We start from the raw sequence: 21,509 nt of genomic DNA, 5'->3' as shown, positions 1-21,509 counted from the left end.
TAGCCCCATATCTTTAACTATGGCCCAGCACCATTGGCCAGATATCAATAATCTGTTAATCGAGTCCAAATTGTTTTTCAAATGTGAGTTTTCCAGTTAGTTTAAGTCCAAACGCGCTGCACAGTGCAAGTGGTTTGGCAAGAGCGCGAATCCTAGAGCAAGGACTTTACATTAAATAAAAAAAATGGTTGCCTGTGAGTGTTACAATTGCTATAAAAATGGCATATACGGAATTTATAATCCATTTTCGATCAGGGCTAACGGTCAAGGTGGTGGCCATCTGCTTGGGCCTGACCACAACAGCCTTTTGTGTGGCCACAATTGTGTTGGCCGTGGAGAATGCTAATCTGGAGAATGATCTACAAGATGCCATGGATAAGCTGGAGGTGCTCATTTCTAGTACAACCACTGCCGGTCCCACCGTGGGCACCACTTCGGGAGTTACAACACCCAGCGGTGGCACCTCCCCGGGTACATCTCCGGGCGACTCAACACCAGGTGGCGGCACCACTCCAGGTGGCGTAACTACGCCCAGTGGCGGCACCACGCCCAGTGGCGGCACCACACCAGGCAACACTACGCCCAGTTCGACGTCGGCCAACCCGAATCCCATCTACCCCACCCTGCCCACCGGACTGCCCAATCCCGAAGAGGTATGTACTTTGTCTAATTTATAGACCCAGTCATTGTGCCGTAAAGGCGGCATTAGCACCAATTCACATATTATCATACTATATAGACCTTTAGGTTTTTTTTCTGGGGTCGATTATCGGCTTGGTTTTTTGCCGTGTTTTTTTTTATCTTGCCTAAAAAAACCCAACGCGTTGACCAGCGGTCAGTTTGGTTAGAGCTTTCGTACAAATTGGTAACTTAAAATGGGCAGATTTATGGCGAATCTAAAGGGTGAGGCGTGGTCAATACCGTGCAAATTCTGAGCTAAAGCATGCAGTTATATCCGTTAGATAATATCACAGCGGAGCGTGTGGCCATTTTCTTTGGCCTGCTGTCCACTTGCCTGGCCGTGGCCCTGGTCATTGTTGTGGTGCATAGGGACAATCTGATGCTGCAGCTGTCGGAGGCCCGAGAGAAACTCGATGTGCTGGAGGATTATATACAGACCAATGTGCTGTCCGATCCAACAGAACAGTTTGAGGCGCACTTGCGCAGCGAATTCTGAACTATTTAACAAACTGTTCCCAAACATGGTTTACTAATAAAGAAAACGGTTACAGGCCAATTACTTACGGGATATATGCGTCAGATATTATTGTGGCGGACACAGTCCAGTTAGTTAAGATAGCGACCAATAATAATGTTCTTTATCGCGTACCTTATCGTATTTTAACGACTTCATTGTTATCAATTATGTATATTCACCGAATCTTTACAACTGCAACTAGATTGTATATCGGCTGCCGACTGAGCTGAGGCCCATACGCTATCGACTCTATATGCATCCCGATCTGGAGACGGGAACCTGTGAGGGCACCGTCTCCATACAGTTCCAGCTGGACGCAGTGACCAACTTGATAGTGCTGCACGCCAAGGATCTGAATGTGCATGGCATTAGTATTCTGAATATGATGGCGCGCATGCGCATCGCCATCGACAAATATTACTTGGATGATACGCGAGAGCTTCTGATAATCGAGCTGAAGGAGGTGCTGAGCATGAACAAGGCCTATACGCTGTCCGCTAGCTTTGACTGCAATTTGGACAATCTATATGGTGCCTACAGAAGCAGCTATACGGATGCGGAGGGCAATAAGAGGTGAGTTTATTGAGGCGTTTAGTTCATAAGTTAGATAAAAAAAAAACCCACTACGCGCTTAAAATCATAACTAAACTACGTTGAGTAAAAGCTCGTGAGCGTATTTACTCCTCTGACTGGTTAGTGCTTAATGAACTGGTGCGTGTTCAATAAGCCGGTCTCAGCTACGCTGAGCAAAGCTTTCGGGAGAGCTTGCACGCGGCCGCTGCTTTGTCAGTCGACTTTTAGTTGTAATTTTAAAGCTGAGCGCGACGGTTGTCGTTTGTCAATGCGCATCGCTTCAACGAGCTCTGATCTCGTCTCTCGCCCTCTCGTCCTCTCGCGCGCTCGTGCGAATGTGAAACGTGCGCGGCATCGATTTGAATTAAGTAAAGCAACAGCTTAAGCCAAGTGCCGTTATTAAATAGAGCAGTTATTGGTTGGGCATTGTTAATAATTAAGAAACAAAATCTGCTGTCACACTGTCTAACTGTAAATCAAGTAGAGCTGCGCAAAGCGCAATGCCCACAAAAATTAGCCAACCAACTGTTAAGTGCGAATTATGAGCGTCTGTGTAATAGATATCCATATATACATCTTACATACATACGAATGTATGTGTGTATTCGTGCAAATAATGCGAATGAATACCGTTTAAGTGATTTTTATTTCTAAGTACCGAACAGTTGTTGTTGTTGTCATTGTCCAGGCGAGAGCAATGTGCCATTATATTACTAATTGAGCGCAGTGAGGCGAAAACTTATTTTAATACGTTTTCATAATAACAATAATAATAATATAACACAAATGCGGCCATTGAATTCTATGCCAACTTTGACTTTCAACAATAAACACAATAAATATAAACGCAAGCGGCAGCAGAAGTTTCACGCACGCAAAACAGGTTGCAACTGCGTTTGCGTCCCCTTGGCCGACCCCTCTACTCAGAGCTAGCCGGCAAACAGGCTTCTGCTCAGCCTCTCTCATAGTTCACTTGCCGCGCAAGTTCTTGGCCTTAAAATCGGCCAATACACGACGTCGACTTCGACGACGACAGCGACAGCGACTGCGACTGCGACTTCGCCTCGCTTCTGTCTTGTGTTTACATTTACAAGCTGCGGCCAGAAGCTGCTGCTCGTTTATCTAGAAAGAAGACAAAAAAATTACTTTCTTCAAAAGCTCAAACGAAATGGGTCGACATCGACTTTAATGTTGTTTCCGTTTCTTGTCGCAGTTGATTCTGGTTTTCTTACAAACATCTTTTTGTTGGGTTTTCATGTTTTCGTTATGTTTTGGTTCTGAGAAGTTCGGGCCACGCGCTTTATTCAAACCTTTTTCGTTTTCATTGGCACTGATTTCTTTTCTTTTCTTTTCCTTTCTCATTTCACTTTGACGCCTTTGGGCCAACTGTCAGACGATCTATTTAAATTTCTTTCACTTCTTTGGAGTTTGGCAAAAAATGAAGGTCAGCATTTTTTGATAAATGGCCATATTATACTTGATCAGGTGTCTGAGAGCACAGTTTTTGATTAATTTACATTTGTGAAAACTAATTCTTCAATCAAGAGTTCCTCACATTCATTTAGTATGCATGTGAAAGCAGTCAGAATATTTCAAGAAACACATTTTTCAATAGAGTGAAATGTAACTCATTTTAATAGTCAAAACAAACTTAAATTTTTTAGTTTGTGAACCAAGTATAAAGATCGATAAATGGTTCGGTTTTTGGATAAACAACAAAAAAATTAATTAGTAGAGATTGAGGGAGATTATGATTGTGAGAGCGAGAGATTAAAGATTTTACATGTATTTAGTAGATCAAGTGATGTCTTAATGAAGAACAGGCCCAATTGGGCTTTTATACCGACTTCGTGTACCTATATTGTCTACATTAGAATACTTTATACACAAAATCATTTCTTTTGTATAGCCTTTTTTATATTCTATTAATTATCGTACATAACAAAAGCATATAGCTTTAAGGCTTATGGGTATATCATACAGGTATGCATATATTAAACTAGTTTCGTTTATTTCAATAGTGTAATTATTACATTTTTATGTAACGTGTTAAAAAAACTGAATACTAATTAATTATTGTGCAAAACAGGCAAACAGTTGCAATCATTTCTTCGTTTTTATACCCTTGCAGAGGGTATTATAATTTTGTGTCGAACTGTGCAACGCATAGAAGGTGAAATCGCCGACCTCATAAGGTATATATATTCATGATCAATATCAACAGTACTCGGTTGTCTGTCCTAGTCTTAAAGCAATCGCCAGGAAACCTTGCGTCTCTCGGATCCGCCTGGATCGGATCAATATGTTATATATCTGCTAGAGGAACGATTGTATAAGATATCTTACCCTTACTCGGCATTAGCTATTGTCCCTGTGCTGTTAAATACGGACACAGCACTACGAAGAGGTTCGGTCTGCAAGGGTATTAGACCTTTGGCGTGATAAATATAGCTTTCTTTCTCGCTTTGTTTTGATTTTCCTATTTTTTCATTTTTAACTTTCGGGTGTGCGTTTGAAATACTTATCATCTATATGAGTCTGCGTGTATTTTCAATTGCAGTCACGTATTGGGGGCCCTCCATGCGTCACAGTGACCCAATCAGAGAGCTGGCAATGGGCCTGGGCTTGGGCCAGGGCTTGGGCCAGGGCAATTGTTATGTGGCCGCGACTCACTTTTTGGGCATTTGTGGGGCGCACTTTGCATTTAATTAATTATTTGTGAAAGTTGTTAAGTTAAAAAAAAAAAGTCACCGAACGTTACAAAAAATAACGAAAAATGATTTTTAATAACAATAACATTCTGCAAGTGCATTCAACTTTAGTTCGTGAATAAACGTATTTGACTTAATGCCACATTCATTAACAAAGCAGCATAACTGTTCTGCCATTTGACATTTTCCTCGAGCTTGATGAGTAACCAAGCTTAGATCTACACTCAGCAAAACCAAATGAAGAAAAGGGGACTATTTGAAATTTAAAGAGAATCCTGAAGATAAATTTGAATATTAAATTTTGAATATTCTTAAATTAAGTACAGAATTTGTAAGAAGCACAAAATACTTATAATCAAAACATTGTATTGTATTCAGGTATTTCTGCTTGTCAAAGTGCTTCTTGCAGTTGCTTGGCTAGATTTGACTATTAGGTTCTTAGGGTTTTTCTCTGAGTGTACAAGATGCAGATACAATGGGGCGTATATAATTATGCAGTCGCAGATACTTTGCAGCTGCCACATCAAGTGTTTGGCTTATAAGGTAGTCATGCAATTTTTATGCCGCATTTGTTATTTATGCTCTTTTTTTATTGTTGTTTTTCCGTTTTTCGTTGTTGTAGTTGTTGTTGCTGTTGTTGTAGTGGCTTTTGTCTGCAGCCTAATTGAGTCAACGCCAATGCATTGCATCATCGTAGGCTTCAGAGTCAGAGAGACGACACAATGATGAGCTGGATCAGAGCTGGCATGCGCTTGCCTCTGCCCCAGACAAATTGTGCAGCTCACTCGATATTAGCATATTCATAATATTCAACACTTTAGATTCGCATTCGCACAACTTGCCGAAATTAACGCATACGCTCATATTGTGCATAGCCGCATTTGAATCTTAATCACTTTGTTGCGACCAGAGCTACTCAAGTGTGTACACAAATGAGTATGAGTACACAATACGACTTCAAAATCACAATTGTGTGGGCTGTATTATGAGAACTCAAAGTTAAGACACTTTTTTATTGGCTTGCATAAAGAGGGAATTAACCACTGTTGTGTAACAAAAGCTGTTTCAAAAAGAAGGAATACTCTCGAATGTTGTTTAACAAAAAAGAGCTTTTTCTATAATAAGAGAAAGCGTTTTCAAATTCAAGAAATTAACTTAAAATGCTAACAATTTTAAAAAGCTTCCACATAAAGCTTTAAAAGCACCTTAAAGCTTTTAATGTGCTTAATTGTGTTTTCATGTTGCCAAGGGCTGGACTTAATGCCTATTGGTTGGCAGCTAGTGAACAAGTTAATCACTTTTATTTTGCTCGATTAATCTTTCGATTTTTAATAATCTCATTGTGACCATAAACTTTATAAACTAATTGGTTTGTTGCTCATGTATGTGAGATGACATGAATAAAGCATCTTTGACTACCGCATCTGCATTTTATGGCTAATTCAATAAAATTACAATGCAAATTTGGTGCGAATAATATTTCCCATGACATAAGCCCAAATAGAGAGAGAGAGAGAGAGAGAGAAAGAGAGAGAGACATACAGAAAGAGAGAGAGAGAGGGAACTGCCTTGCAAATCATCTGAAAAAAAGCCAACAACCTTTCCAACCATCAGTCAATCACACAGACGACGACGCCGACGCCCATATAGAAAGTGGTCTGTGGTCGTATTACTGCAATTGCAATAAACCTGGAAATTTGTAATACAACATTGCGGCTTGCCAGCAACAATACAACAACATCAACAACAACAACTAAAAAAAAGAAGTAAGACTTGGCTTTAAGTCGCTACAATTACACAGAAAAGGCGAAATGACCAACTCCATTACGTGACAGCGTAGAGATTACATTTGATTGATCCTGCAATGGAGACAACATCGCATCAACTCTTAATGAAATCAAGTCAAATGTGACGGAAACGATATACAAGATGCAAAAGCAAAGCAAACAAATGTTATGTCTCTGTTTATAGGGAATAGCTGTCGAAAATGTGATAATAGCAACGTCTGTAATTTGCTCTGTTTACGATAAGCTCAAATTACGTGAGACGACGACACACTACTCAATCGCAGCTTAAGTTAGTTTTTAGCTACATTTCGAGACTTGAAATGTGGTTAATAATTAAATAAAAATAAATACATTATTGCTTAGGACAGTTTCAAAAATATATTAATAAAATCTTTACATTGAAGTAGTTGTAATATCTTCCAATAATTGCTAATTTATTATTATTACGCTTTTAGTAGACTAGGAGATACTGTGTAAATAGGTTTTATAAGAAGCGCGCAGTACATCGATAATTATCGATGTCGCAATATATGTGATTGTTATCGCAAATTTAAAAGAAATTTTTCTAATCTCTTCCGGGCAGTAAACCTTACTTTGAAGTTTAATGTGACTGCTCTATTACTCTAGGAGATACTCTGTAACTAGATCGATATCACAAAATGTGGGTTTTTTATCGAAAGTTCGGTAGAAATTTGATTTCACTGTAAATTTGGAGCATCGAGTTCGTTCTTTGTCGGCTTAGAATTTAAATTATTGTGCTTAAGTGCGACTGTTTTCAAAAATATCTGTTCATTAAACTAATAAGCTCAATTAGAAAATCAAATCCATGTGAAACTGGTCGCACTCAAGCTACTGTTAAATGTTTGTTAACCGTTTTATAGCTCGCCAAGTCATTTTAAATGCATCAGTACGAGTGTAAATAGCGCCTAGTTAGTCAAAAGCTAAATACATAAGCATCGAAAAACCAAATACTATATAAAAACAAAAACAAAAACGAAAAAAAGTCAACGGCATGTACGCGACGAAAAACGTGCGTCCACGCAGCAGCCTCTCCACAGACGACAATCATCGCATCAAGGACACAAATCGTACACACAAGAAATCGCCGAGCAACACGGTGCTCACCCTGGTCGCGTTCTGTGTGTTTCTTTTGGTGCTCTGCAGTTTTCTGCTCGGCGCTTTGGTTTATGTTGGCAAAAATATAGCCGACGAGCATCAGAAGCAGCAGGCGAGCGGTAGTACGCTGAGCGTAATAAACGACACAATACGCACCATATATGTGGATCGTGATCAGTTATTGTCCACGAAACCAATTTTGAGCGTGCTCTCAGGTTTGTGCTAAATTCGAAAACAAATTTCTAATATATTAAAAATTGTTCAATGCAAATTCAAATGCTGAGCAAATGCGCGCCAACCAACCGCTGCACTCATAGCAAACAGCTTTTTGTTGCCTGCATGCGTTTTGCTCAGCATACCATGCTGATATCGTTATCGTTATCGATAACGCAACAGCTGTTTGTATATGTTGAAGAAATACAAATTTGAACTAATTCATGAATTACTGATAAAAAAAAAAAAACCATAAAAAATAAACAGATAATCGCGCACACACCACCCAAGTGCCCACCACGAAAAAGTCAAACGCCATGGCCGCCATATCGCCTGAAGTACGTGCTGCCAGCCGGGTCCTGCAGAAACTTGGCTTCCGTTTGCCCAAAGCGATAAAAGCACGAAAATATAATCTGCACCTGAAGCCCGATTTTAGCTCGAAGAACTATACGGGCAACATAAGCATCAATCTGCAGGTGCTGGACCCTATCGCATTTATACCCGTGCACGTCAAACAGCTGAATGTGAGCCACGAGCAACTGCAGCGTTTGGATGATTCGGGTGCTCCGCTGACGGAAATCAAACCAACGCTCACCTTTGCCTATCCCGAATACGAGTACTTTGTCAGCGAATTCGCCCAGCCACTGGAAGTGGGCAACTATACGTTGCATCTGAAATTTAATGGCTCATTGGCCGATCGCATAACGGGGCTGTACCAAAGTTCATACTACAATAAGCTGAAAAGCCGTACAAGGTAGACGCAGCTGTGACCTTCTTAAGCTAACAAATGCATGCACCTAAATTAACCCAACACCCCTATGAATTAACTTAAACGTTATTTTGCTTATACTAATTGTTTAATTTTTTCACAGATGGATTGCTAGCACAAAGCTCGAGCCCACCTACGCACGCCAGGCGTTCCCCTGCTTCGATGAGCCGCATCTGAAGGCGCAGTTCGCCATAACGATTGCCCGGCCCAGCGGCGATGATTACCATGTGCTATCCAATATGCCAGTTGCCGTAAGAAAAACACTAAAGCCCATATATCACAGACATTCTCTAGAATTTCCTCTTTTGCAGAGCGAGTACATTGACGGCGATTTGACGGAGGTTACTTTCGAGGAGACGTTGCCCATGAGCACCTACCTGGCCGCCTTTGTCATCTCGGACTTTGCGCACACCACAACCACCGTAGGTGACACCAATATCGAGCTGCGTGTGTTTGCACCACCCGCCCAAGTTAGCAAGACAGAGTATGCGCTGAAGATTGGTGCCGGCATTACGGCGCATTATATAGATTACTTTAACATCTCGTATCCGCTGCCCAAACTGGATATGGTTGCCATACCCGACTTTGTATCCGGTGCCATGGAAAACTGGGGCCTTGTGACCTTCCGTGAGACGGCGCTGCTCTATGATGAGAGCACCAGTTCCAGCGTTAATAAGCAACGCGTCGCTGTCGTAATCGCCCATGAGTTGGCGCATCAATGGTTTGGCAATTTGGTTACCATGAACTGGTGGAACGATCTGTGGCTAAACGAAGGCTTTGCCTCATTCATTGAGTATAAGGGAGTGCACCATATGCATCCCGATTGGGATATGGTAAGATCTGTTTATTCATTGGCTTGTCGGACTTATTACTTATATACTTTAATACGTAGGTGAATCAATTTGTGACTGAGGAGCTGCATCCTGTGCTGAAGATTGATGCCACGCTCGCTTCGCATCCCATTGTTAAGTCCATTGAGAGTCCTGCTGAAATTACCGAGTACTTTGATACCATTACCTACTCCAAGGGCGCCGCTTTGGTGCGCATGCTTGAGAATCTTGTTGGCGAGGAAAGTCTACAGAATGCCACTGCGCGCTATTTGCGTCGTCACACGTACAGCACAGCCACCACCGATGACTATTTGACTGCCATTGAGGAGGAGGAGGGTCTCGACTATGAAGTCAAGTAATAACATCGATTGCTGCTGCCCCTTAACCAATCTAATTGATCTAAGCTTACAGAGAAATTATGCAAACCTGGACGGAACAGATGGGTCTGCCCGTGGTTGAAGTTGTGAAGAATGGCAATGTTTGCAAGCTAACCCAAAAGCGTTTCCTAGCCAATCAGGATGACTATAGTGCTGAGGTCGAAGCATCTTCCTTCAAGTAGGTGCACTGCCTTACACTCTATTAGCAACCTAGTCAACTGTTTCTGCTCCTTTCGCAGTTATCGCTGGTCCATACCCATCACCTACATAACCAGCGAAGACAGCACGCCAAAGACCACAATCTTTAACTATAACGACAATGAGCTTAGCATCACACTACCTAGCACTGTCAGTTGGGTAAAGTTGAACAAGGATCAGGTGGGCTACTATCGTGTCAACTATGCCGAGGAGCAGTGGACGGAATTGGTGTCGGCTCTAAAGGCTTCACGTGAAACCTTTAGCACGGCGGATCGTGCACATTTGCTAAACGATGCCAATGCTTTGGCGGACGCGGCTCAGCTGAGTTATACCATTGCGCTGGAGCTGAGCACATATTTGGAAAACGAAGAGGACTACGTGCCCTGGAGCGTAGGTACCGCATCGCTGACAGCGCTCAAGAATCGTGTGTACTATACGAATGCCTATAAGGACTTTACGAAATATGCGCGCAAGCTGCTGTCGCCCATTGTCGAGAAGCTTACCTTTACCGTAGGCACGGATCATCTGGAAAAGTATATGCGACTACGTTAAGCTAAGTTTATTATTTATTATACATTTCTTTATATTTATTAGTAAACTGCGCATCAAGGTGCTGAGCTCTGCCTGCGGTGTTGGATACGAGAGTGCACTGGAGCAGGCTGCAACCTTGTTTAACCAGTGGTTGGCCAGCCCGGACACACGTCCCAATCCCGATGTTCGCGACGTTGTCTACTATTTCGGATTGCAACAGGTTAACACAGAGTCTGCCTGGGATCAGGTCTGGCAGCTGTATCTGACTGAGCCCGATGCGCAGGAGAAGCTTAAGCTGATGAACGCGCTAGCGGCTATTAAGGTGCCTTGGCTGCTGCAGCGGTATATCAATTTGGCTTGGGACGAGAACAATGTGCGCCGGCAGGACTACTTCACGCTGCTGGGCTACATTTCCGCCAATCCAGTGGGTCAGAGCCTCGTCTGGGACTATGTGCGTGAAAACTGGGACAAGCTGGTGGAACGCTATGGTATCAATGAGCGTACCTTGGGCCGCCTTATTCCCACCATTACCGCTCGCTTTGCCACGCAAACCAAGCTGGAGGAGATGCAGCAGTTCTTCGCTAAAAATCCAGAGGCCGGCGCTGGCACTGCAGCGCGTCAACAGGCACTGGAAACGGTCAAGGCCAACATCAAATGGCTGGAGCTTAACCAAGAGCAAGTAAGCAAATGGTTGGCCAACTTTGCGGAGCAGTCGGCGGTGTCAAATCGCATCAACTAAACTCTTGCTCAACGGCAACCTGTAAAGTATCCTTAATGTAAAAATTACCAACTGATTTTTGAATAGTCTTAGCCTGCAATTTGAGTACATTGCGAATGTGAATGAAGGAATTGTGAATACTATTTTGGAATAAAATACAAAATGAAACAAGAAATGTTACCATTCTATTCTAACCATAACTATAGAATATTTTTAATGAAATCGGCTTTATCGCAAATCTGAACCATATCAAAATGAAAAAAAAAACCGACTTAGTTAAATAACATTCTTGTTTTGCTATTAACATTGCAACATTTCGGGAACGCTACATTATTAAAAATAATTGTAATTTTAAATATTTATTTAATAAGCGACGAATTGGCATATGGTAGTGAGATATCTGGTTCATAAAGGGAAGAACACTGGCGCAAACAATTCAAATTGTTTTTGTCTATACTTCTTAGCATAATATATTGTTATTGAAATCAGCATAAAAAGTTTTGCCTCCTCAAATGGCTTTATTATCTCGTATATAAATTACAATTTTTTGGGCTAACTTTGCCCTATCTGTTATTTTCAATAAAATGGCGGAAACGGAAACGCCACGCAGAATGGAGAATGTGCGCGTGCCTGTTTAATTTGAACGTCGTGCGTTTTTATGAGCCATGCCAGATTTGATATTGGCCAAGCTGTTTATGGCAACAGGACCTCAGTTTTTGTTTACTTGCGAACACACAGTTTTTGGCCGAGCCTCTGGCGTCAGCAGCGAAATTGTTGGCGACTTAAATTGAATAAACTCCATTGAATTTGCCAATTGATTGCTAAACAATTTTTCGTTTTCATTTATTATTGTTCACATAGGCCTCATCTGCACTGGAAGGCCAATCACTCAAGTGGCGCCCACAAATGATGGCGACATTTCATTGCCAACGTAGTCGGGCAGTTGCATAAATTTCAGCTATGGCCCATTAAATTATCACCACCAGCAAAATATACAAAATGGCCATATTTTGCAGCAGCACGAATAACTCACAGATTGGCCTCAATAATCTGTCGCCTCAATGTTGGCAATTTATTTGATTTCGATTTTATATGAATTTGATGTTTTGGTAGCTCGTAAATTCCTGATTGCCTCACATTTAACTGCACTGTCCTTTTTGTCCACACATTAAAGTGCTCGATTTCTGTTGGACATTTAAGCGTAAGCCACCTCCCCGCGGCCAAGGTCATGCGTATCGACCTAGCCAGACGGTACTCCAACTATTAATGGAATTGCACGGCGCCCGATTGAGACATGATAATGTGTGTATCAAGGCAGTTGGACACAACTTCTTCAATTGTAAATGTGCTCGCAACAGGCTGCAGGCGTTCAAATTGGTCGAGCAGCTACGCTCCGATTCCCTCTTGCATTGCTGGACTCATTTGGCCGTTGGTCTATGCCCGAGTGTGCCATAAAGTGCCCAACTTCTGCCACATTTTAGGCAACACATATTCTGGGCCCTGATTGGCCCACGGCCAGGCGAAACTAATTTCGCTTTGTCTACAGCATCATTTGGGCCAACTACATAGCTCAGTTTATAAGCTCTACTCAGTCATTTGCATTTTATACTACAAATGATTGGGCTTGTAGCAACACTTTATTTTATTTATTAATTTAAAATATATTTAAATCCGACTTTCAAAAGTATTGTTGTGATCTAAATTGAATTCAAGCCTTTTTTTAAATTGACTTTAATGGATTTTACGCCGCAAATTAATTTAACAATTAATATTTTATTATATGTCAAAGCCATATATTATATTCTTGTGTGTTTCTATACAAAGCGTCAGACTGTATAAATCCAAAGATGTGTTTTGATTAAAGCCATCAACTTTTTTTTTCTAGTTTTAGCCAAATTTTGCGGCTTTTGCCGTATGCATATGCATATGCGTGCAGCTCATTATAATTAAATATGCATACTTGGTCTATTGTCTGGCTATCAATAAAAATTATATTATTGCTTGTAGTATAAACAAATGCCAAAGAGATTGAAACTCGTTTTTTAGCCATTTAACTGGCTTTTGGGCACTTTGGCATCGCTCATACGCCCCATTGTCACGTTCGGGCATTGACTTGCGCCTTGCCGGCTATCTTTCATCTAAAATGGCGCGCATATTGAGTTCCTAATTGTGTATGTAAGTGAGTGTATGGGTTTTTGTGTGCTTGTGTGTTTGTGTGTGTGTGTGTGAGTGGCAGTCAATAGCAGTGACCCTTGATTTAATATTGGCCTGCATTGGCATTTTTATGACGTCAAACCTGTTGATGCGTAATGTAATTAAATTTAATGCTATCGATCGTGCGTAAGGCAATTCGCAAACACTTGAAATTACTTCATTAGTTGCTAATTGAATTGCCATTGCTCTTGACTGTACAAAAAAAGTAAGCACAACGCTCCACGGACTAAGTGATTAATATTTTATTTTGTTATTGCTTTAACCGGCTCGAAGAGACGCGTCTGTTGCCAGGCGGCAACATTTAGTTGGCGGCTCTTTGCGGGCCCAAATTCACCAAAGATAGGACAGCCGCCGGAAGCGACGGCTTCAGTTGTCCTTATTTATGTTGTGTTAATAATAGCAACATCCTGCCAAAGCCAGCGGGTTGCCCAGCCCATTAATCTTAATTCGGCGCAAATATTCAATCAAGCGGCCTGCGTTGCTTGGTTTTGTAATTAAAGGCACATTAAGCGCCTCGTAAAAATTAAATTGTCAGTTGCGGATAGGCCCGGAGACGGCTGCCAACGACGCCTGCTGCCTGTCTTGTGGCACTAATTAGCGGCACTTGAGCCCGGCCGTGCGACACTTTTGCCACTTTTTATGGTCAACTATCGATTCAGCCAAGGCGTGGTCGTAGCTTAAATTCGCCAAATGCTTAAACAAATACTATCAAATGGTTCATTTTGTAAATATATATATATTCCTTTGCCCAAGCAAGCGAATGCTTATAACGTGCTTATAAGATTTTGTTGATGGGCCTCTGTCCGGCGCTGAAAAATTCTTAGACGAGTTTTTATAAACAAACTAAATTAATGAATGAGGGTTTCTGTTTATACAGCACTCATTTACATTTTATATTTTTTCTTTATTATTTCTTGTGCGTTAGTCATTTTTAAGTTTTTTTGATTTAAATTATTCTACGCATTTGTTTTTATTAAAAAAAAGGCTTACACATTCCAGAATAAATTTAAAAGTGTTTATTAAGAGAAACGAGCAAAGTGTAGCAGTCGAAGCCACTCAACTACGGGATACTCTGTAATTAATGTATTAGCTAATAATTAATAAACCTTCTAAGTACTTGTTAAGACGTATTTTTTGTTGATTCTTCATTTGAAATTATGCAACTAATAACTATAAACATAATTATATATGCTTTATTTATTATTTATATTATGTATCAAGTTTATTCATATTTTATTGCATCATCTAACGGACTGTGCGTACTCGCTACACGCCCAAAAGATACTGCACAGTATTTGTATTGAAAATTGTTCAATTCACTAGCTTTTCCCACCGGCAACAAAGTATTTAAGAGCCATACATCAATTAGCTAAGCATTTAAATGATTAATATTCCAAATATTTCAACGTATCTGTTTCATTTCGACGCTCAATAGTTTTCAATGTATTTATCTATTTTTGAGTAGTTCGTTTTATTCGTTTGCATGTTTGTTGGCGGAAAGCTGTATCTGAATTTTACAACTTTTAGTTTTATAGACATTGGCAGCTTGGGAATTTTATGCATGGCTCGTTTACATATTTGCTGAGCTATATTTACGATATGGACAGACAACTGCTGATGCGTAGCTTTATATGCCACAGTACACACTGGGATACACGCACTCAAATTCACACACACACACACATATGTGCAGTTTGTTTATGTGTGTGTGAGGTTGACTGTGAACAGAATGTAGCTGCTATCTGCCAGTCTGATGTTTGTTGTTGTGTTTTTTTATTGTGTGTAGTTGTGGGTGTGTGCAAAAATGCATAAAATGGCATAAAACTGTGTCTCATGTCGTTGGCCGTAAAATTCTTTGCCAAAGAAGTGCAATAAAAAGGCTTTAATGATGCGACTCTCTGTAATTAAATGCCACAGAGCACTCCCACACACACACACACACACACACACACACACACACACACACACACACACACACACACACACACGCAGTCGTCTGTGTGGTCACATGGCGTATACGCGATGTGACTGAACTCTAAACCAAAGGCATAATGAATTGCTCTTCAAATTCATGTTTATCATTTTAATTGAATGCTAATTCGCTTTTCTATCCTAACTATATCTTAAATGTAAAATCCTTTTGAATTGGGCTCATTGTATTTATTTATTTATTTTTTATTACTTTATTTCAGAGGGGTTATTGCAGAGCCGTTGCCTGTGTGGCCAGCATATGACATTTGATTTATGGCCGCTTGTTTTTCGTTTAACAAACAAGGCCATAAATACACACACAAAAAAAGTAGAGAAATAGCCAAACAAATGGCGAATGCGACAAATGGTGCAAAGCTTTGTGCTGTTGGAAAGTTGCATTCAAGGGAATAACATTATGCAATGCTCAGTTAAAGTGAACTGCTAATTCGAATGCCAAATTCGGCTCATTGCGCAAAGCGTTTGACTGTTTGCGCACACACTGCGTATACTTAATTTTGCGTATGCGTAATGAAAATCTTTACCGTCAACAGGGTGACTCAGTTCGGGACTTAAATCAATGCATTGCGAAGGTTCGCTTCAAAAACGCGAAAAACGAATGCATGAACCTTCTTTGTGAAACAGCTTTCAGCTTTCGGCTGTTTCCTTGTGCTGCTAATTCGGTTCAAGGTTCGTTTTGTTGTAAAAACAAAGTTAATAGTCCGAACTCCGAGCTGGCAAATGGCTTAGATATTTCGACAGTCGCAGCGCAAGCAATTTCCATTAGCGCTTTTACCATTTGCATTTGCTTGCATTTTCCGCTTGTTTATGCCATGTCCGCTGCGTATATCTTTTCCGATGCCATTTCCAATTCCAATTCCATTGCCATTCGCATTGCCTTCAGCCTGATAAGCCGCCTTTATTGGCAAAGTTTCGATTGCGTTCGTTGCGTGCGTCGCCATGTTCGCATTTATTTAAATTTATTTCCGCACAATTTGTTAAACTCTTGCATTTGCCAACCGCGTTTGCATTGCGAATGCAAAGCGCAAAATTAGTGAGGTGAGAATTGTGCACTTCGCACGCGCCCACATAAATAATGGCCATAAATTTTGCCAACCGCACGGTTGACAACTTCTGGTCGGCATCGTCCGCTTGTCCACTGTCCACCTGTCCAAATGGCCAAATCATTTGACAGTTGTGGTTCACCGTTCACATGCACATTAAATTCATTAACATTTACATAGCTTCATTTTTAATGATCTGACAAATCTGTGCGGCTTTCTCGATGCCTATAAATAAATCGAGACGCACATAAAGGTGTGATACCTCGCATTCCCATAAATCTTGTTCCAACAAGAGAGTTAAATCGAGTGCGCCTCACAGGGGGATGCCCTGTAGCCGGCCATAAAGTTAGCATAGCTTGCATATCCTTCTGAAACATAGTCTTTAATTATAGCTAGATTATAAGCTCATATGAAGGTGATACAATATTTCACTTCTTTTATGTGCAAAAACCTGAAAGAAACACTGTTTTTAGCCATTTTATTAAACATTGAACAAATTTTTGAACAGTAGAAAAGATGAAGAATTCATAAAAAAAACCATTCTAGAGCCAGCTAGACATCGAGCTACACAGCAATAATTTCGATAATTCAATCAAAAACTTAAAAAAAATGTTTGACAAAATGCGAAACCGAAATTGGATTACACTTGAAAAGTGCGGCATATTAAGAGCACAGACCTGATACCCTACACGCGTGACAAACGAGATTTTTAAATAATGTTACCCGATAAGGCAATACATTTTTATACAAAATATTTTTCTCAGACGAATTTATATGTAAATTAAGATGTTCACAATATTTAGCGATAATAATAATAACCATATTTTGATCTGGCCGGCCAAGCGACCGCTTCATAATGAATCACATTTTTATTGACGAATGAGGTATTTGGCTCTGCCGACGACGTTGGTGACAGCGACTCGCCCCCACGCCTTGAAGCTCCCACGCCCAATCACTTAAAGAGGCGCATAAGATGCGTATTAATATAAATATAGAAATGCAAAGAAAGGAGAAGACAGCGAAATTAAAAGCAAATACTTTATGTACATATGTCTGAGAACCTGAGTGCTTGAAATCGCAGAGTATTGAGAGACAGAGCGAAAGTTCGTCTAATACTAAGAATTAGTTTAAATAATAGTATTTAAAGTTATATTAATTTTATATATATATTATAATAATTTATTAATATTACTTAATTCTATGAAAAACTAAATATTTTAAATATGATTATTATTATAAATAATGTACTAATATTATTTTTTGTGGAACCAAACATTTTTTATAGTATTATTATTATTATTTTTCATTATTACTTTTTACTATTAATATACATATACATATATATATATATATATATATATATTATATGCAATTTTTTAAATTTCTAACATTTATTTCCTTAAAAAGCAAACATTTTTCAATATGTTGTTAAATTGTTAATAATTATTCAAATTGTAAAATAATTTTTAAGATATTTTGCTAATGAGCTGAGCTACGATATTAACCAAATTTATTTATAGAGCTTTGATCAGCTCTTTTTACTCAGATCGTGCAGACAGCTTATCTGAATACTTTTTCCGAGGAATTCCTTAAAAATGAAAACACACACAATTCGAATATGCGTGTGCCTATGCACATGCTTATATTTATAAAAAGATCTAGTTAGTCAGACAGACATATAAGGTTAATGACTTGCTGTATTAACTTGCCGAACAATTATAAGGAATTAAATATTTTCAAATGTAATTTGACTGATTGAAAGACGTCATCTTCTCAGCATTCTCTTTCATCTTGATTTAACAACTTGTTTTTCATAGTATCATAAATAAAATGACATTTTATTATGTGCGCGCTTCCCGTTCTACCATCTGTCGGCTGCTGCTGCTGCTGTCTGGAAAATTCAATCACAATATTATTGTATGGCATACAAATAGCGAAAGTCGACGATGCAATCAATCTTTACCCACACTTACTGGGAATTGACGTTGCATTCGCCACAACGCGGCATAAACAAACCGCACATAAGTATGATATACAATAAGGAACTGCTCCTCGCCAAGTGCTTCAGATCCCCTACCCTATATTCAGTTCCTGGCTGCCATTTGCCTGTCCACAAGAGTCACAAGTCAAAATGGTCTCTATGTGCTGTGTTGCGGTTTTTGCATGGCTTGTTTACAATTAATTAAGATTGTTATGTTGCCATTTTTTCAGTCAATTCTTTGTGTAATGCATCTGTTTTTTATTATATCGACTGTTCTGTTTGAATTCAAGAGTTCCATGAATTTTAATAGCACACATCAAAGTCAAATTATTGTGTATTTTTCAAGGTGCTTTATTTATAATTTTTTTTATTTATAAGCTGCGTATTTGGGGGCAAACAACTTCTTCTGACAGCCAACAAATGGGAAACTGGATAATATATTTCAGGTCAAAGAATCAGAAAATTACATATTAAGCGCGTATTGCTGCAAGTGCCAAAAATGACTGCAGCATAAGAGTATCGATGGGGTACAGCTTAGTAGCTGCTTTGGTAGATTTCATTGGAGAAATTGAAAGTACTATCAGTTACGTGGTTTTGTAGAAATTGCTTGAGTAGTTTTCTGTTAAGGTTGTGAAGCATATTAAACGTATACAGTAGCTATTTCTGAAGATATATTGTAGATTCATCTATCACAGTGCAACTGACTATTCTAATCGAATACAGACTCAAATAGTTGATGCTCATACTGGCGTACATAACAGACAAGCTATCTTACTTCAACTCAAATCTAATCAACATATTTTATTTTTATGTTAAGCCCCACCAATATAACCTAACTTAAGAAGTACTAACCCAAAGCAAAATAGCTCAACCTATTTAACATAACTTAACATAGCGTAACTAACATAACATAACATAACATAACCTTACTTTGCGAACTATTAACCTATCTTAACGCAACGTAATGTAAGTTAACCTAACCTAACTTAATATGACGTAACCTAATGTAACGTAGCATAGTTTTACCTACCACAAGTAAACCTTATCTAAACTAACCTAATGTAACATAATCTAACATAACCTAATGTAACGTCATATTACGTAAGCTTCTCTATTCTAATCCTAATGTAGCATAACCAAACTCTGAACAATATATTTGCTATCTTTAGCATACGATTTAATTAATGCCTAAACGTAACATGTTTGTATAATACCGCCTAGATGTTTGGTTCATTACGCCATTTTTACCAAGAATTACAGATTTAGTAAACTGCACTTCCAATGGGAAAGAGAGCTAACGTTATCTGCTCATTAAAAACAGTTTACATATAAATTGAGCCAATTTAAAACAGCGAAGGCATTCGACAACAGGTTCACGGCCAATCTGACTGGTTTAAATACTTGTGTATACAACAATCATGCATATATATATAAATATATATATATATTAGCCGAAAGTTCAGTTGCCTTTGCGTGTAGTCAATAATAACCCGGCGACATCCTAGATAAGTCTTAACGCACAGACAAACAGACAAGAGCTGAATTGCTTTTAAGTTTCGCATAGTTTGGGTTCAGTTAATGTCGCATAAGATCTATATTTGAGATATATACGTATTGGTAGATGTGTGCCAAACTTTAAGCGGCCTATTAAAAGTTAGCAGCAAGAACCATTTAATCTGCCGGTTGAGTCAGCGTTCTGTCTAATTGGATCAAACGCAGTTTGGCTGTGGTGCGATGTGGTGTGATGTGGTTCGACTTGTTGGCCTGTCGCGCGCCAATAAACATTTTGCATATATTAAAGCTCTCTTTAATAAATAAACAATAACACGTGCCTTATATCGAGTCAGGTTCGATATTTGGGTAGCCGTTTTAAAATGTTTTCGCTCTGCGATCTTAATTTATTCAATTTGCTCATGTTAATATTAAATATAAGAGCTATTTTAAGTTTTAGGTTAAATTCCACAGGTTATTTTTGTTAGCATTAAAGTCAGCTTTAAAGAACGCGTTAAACGCATTTGAATTATACATTTAGTTGTACTCACAACATTTACAGGGCCCATGTTAAATCATGTTACATGTTTTCTGTAACATTTCATAGGCTGTTATTTTAGCATTAATTGCATTTATTGCAGCGAATAACACATACAATGCTTTCGAATTTCAAAATAATGTTGGCGATTTCAGCCGAGTTTGCTTTTATTTTTACCTTTTGTGTGCCCATATTAGATATTCATGTTACGTTTAAATTAAAGAGCTGTTTCTTAACATTAAAGTGGGACTTATGCAACAAATGTTACACACACTTCCTTTAACATTTGAAATTAAATCTTGGCAATTTATGCCGAACTGGTCAGTTGTCTATATTTTTTGTTATTCATACAGATTCGAGCATTTTGAGGGCTTATGCCAAAACCAACTCCCACGGGTCACCATAGTTACTGACAATGAATGATATAGGCATTTGTCATACTCTAGCCTGAGCGGTGATTCGCCCTCCCAGTGTATCATATTTTCAATGTGACCCAAGCCCCACAGCAAACACACAAGGATTTTACGTAAGTTTTATCGAAGGGACTGGCATCAATTTGTCGCAAGTTCGTTTTGCAAATTATTTTGCAAGTTTACTCTGCTCTGAAAGGGGCGCAGGGGCGTGTGTGGGGTATTCGAGCATTTATCGAAAATACTGTTCCCATATCTTTGCATCAGTATTTAGGCTAGAAATATTGTAGACCGCATTCAAAAATTGCTGTCTGCAACATTTTTAGCTGTTATACTCTGTTTACACAGTGAAAACAAGTCTATTTGTTTTGTGCAACGTCCCAAAATGTTATGGGCGCTGTATATAGAAAATCCAAATTTGGAATTTACCCGCAAGAAATATAGTCAAAGAACTTGTTTATATGTCGTTAAGCTGAATACCACTTAAAAAGTATTGAATCTATATTCTTACAGTCTGTAAGTCACCAATTTAATAATTGTTTTTATCAAGAAGACTCCAAAGCAACTGTATTCGGCTATTATAACACTCTGTGCAGGGTATAGCGCTGTCCGTTACGCCCGACCTGAACTTTTGGTCTTGTTATAGCACAGCACAAGACACTGTGATTGAATTGCAGTTTATTTGGCATTTAGGCAATCGCAGGATATACATACTTGTGTGTGGGCAGACGCATTTTCCATGTCATGGCCTATCAAATTCCATTTTACGACAATCGCAAACTCCCAAAGGCCACTAACAACGTGCCAAATGCCACAAAAACA

General features: G+C 39.3%; 2 protein-coding genes across 3 annotated transcripts; both read left to right on the top strand.

The window, feature by feature from the left end:
- Positions 1 to 115: 115 nt before the first annotated feature.
- LOC6632241 (glutamyl aminopeptidase) lies at positions 116 to 11,196 on the top strand. Of its 2 annotated transcripts, none has more exons than XM_032433589.2 (9): positions 116 to 194; positions 256 to 653; positions 1,401 to 1,771; positions 8,471 to 8,618; positions 8,679 to 9,200; positions 9,260 to 9,552; positions 9,609 to 9,752; positions 9,814 to 10,305; positions 10,367 to 11,196. In XM_032433589.2, the coding sequence occupies exons 1-9, from the start codon at positions 185 to 187 to the stop codon at positions 11,040 to 11,042; spliced, it is 3,054 nt and encodes a 1,017-aa protein (XP_032289480.1). In that variant the 5' UTR covers positions 116 to 184; the 3' UTR covers positions 11,043 to 11,196. The 2 variants fall into 2 exon arrangements, with proteins under 2 accessions (XP_032289480.1, XP_032289479.1); XM_032433588.2 differs by lacking the exons at positions 116 to 194; positions 256 to 653; positions 1,401 to 1,771 and adding exons at positions 2,006 to 2,139; positions 7,151 to 7,600; positions 7,866 to 8,352.
- Positions 843 to 1,243, top strand: LOC26531060 (uncharacterized). Its single transcript, XM_015170786.3, has 2 exons — positions 843 to 903; positions 963 to 1,243. The coding sequence occupies exons 1-2, from the start codon at positions 876 to 878 to the stop codon at positions 1,175 to 1,177; spliced, it is 243 nt and encodes an 80-aa protein (XP_015026272.1). The 5' UTR covers positions 843 to 875; the 3' UTR covers positions 1,178 to 1,243.
- Positions 11,197 to 21,509: the final 10,313 nt, after the last annotated feature.

This window comes from Drosophila virilis, chromosome 2 (assembly GCF_030788295.1).
Source record: "Drosophila virilis strain 15010-1051.87 chromosome 2, Dvir_AGI_RSII-ME, whole genome shotgun sequence".
NCBI classification, from domain to species: Eukaryota; Metazoa; Arthropoda; class Insecta; order Diptera; family Drosophilidae; genus Drosophila; species Drosophila virilis.
This window is presented reverse-complemented; position numbering and strand designations above follow the sequence as displayed.

Bases quoted from the DNA above. Each gene is read 5' to 3' on its own strand.
- LOC26531060 (XM_015170786.3), top strand. From the start codon at position 876: ATGGGCAGATTTATGGCGAATCTAAAGG. The intron at 904-962 runs GTGAGGCGTGGT...TATATCCGTTAG, and splicing joins ATTTATGGCGAATCTAAAGG to ATAATATCACAGCGGAGCGT.
- LOC6632241 (XM_032433588.2), top strand. From the start codon at position 7,282: ATGTACGCGACGAAAAACGTGCGTCCACGCAGCAGCCTCTCCACAGAC. The intron at 9,553-9,608 runs GTAATAACATCG...CTAAGCTTACAG, and splicing joins GGTCTCGACTATGAAGTCAA to AGAAATTATGCAAACCTGGA. The intron at 10,306-10,366 runs GTATATGCGACT...TATATTTATTAG, and splicing joins GGCACGGATCATCTGGAAAA to TAAACTGCGCATCAAGGTGC.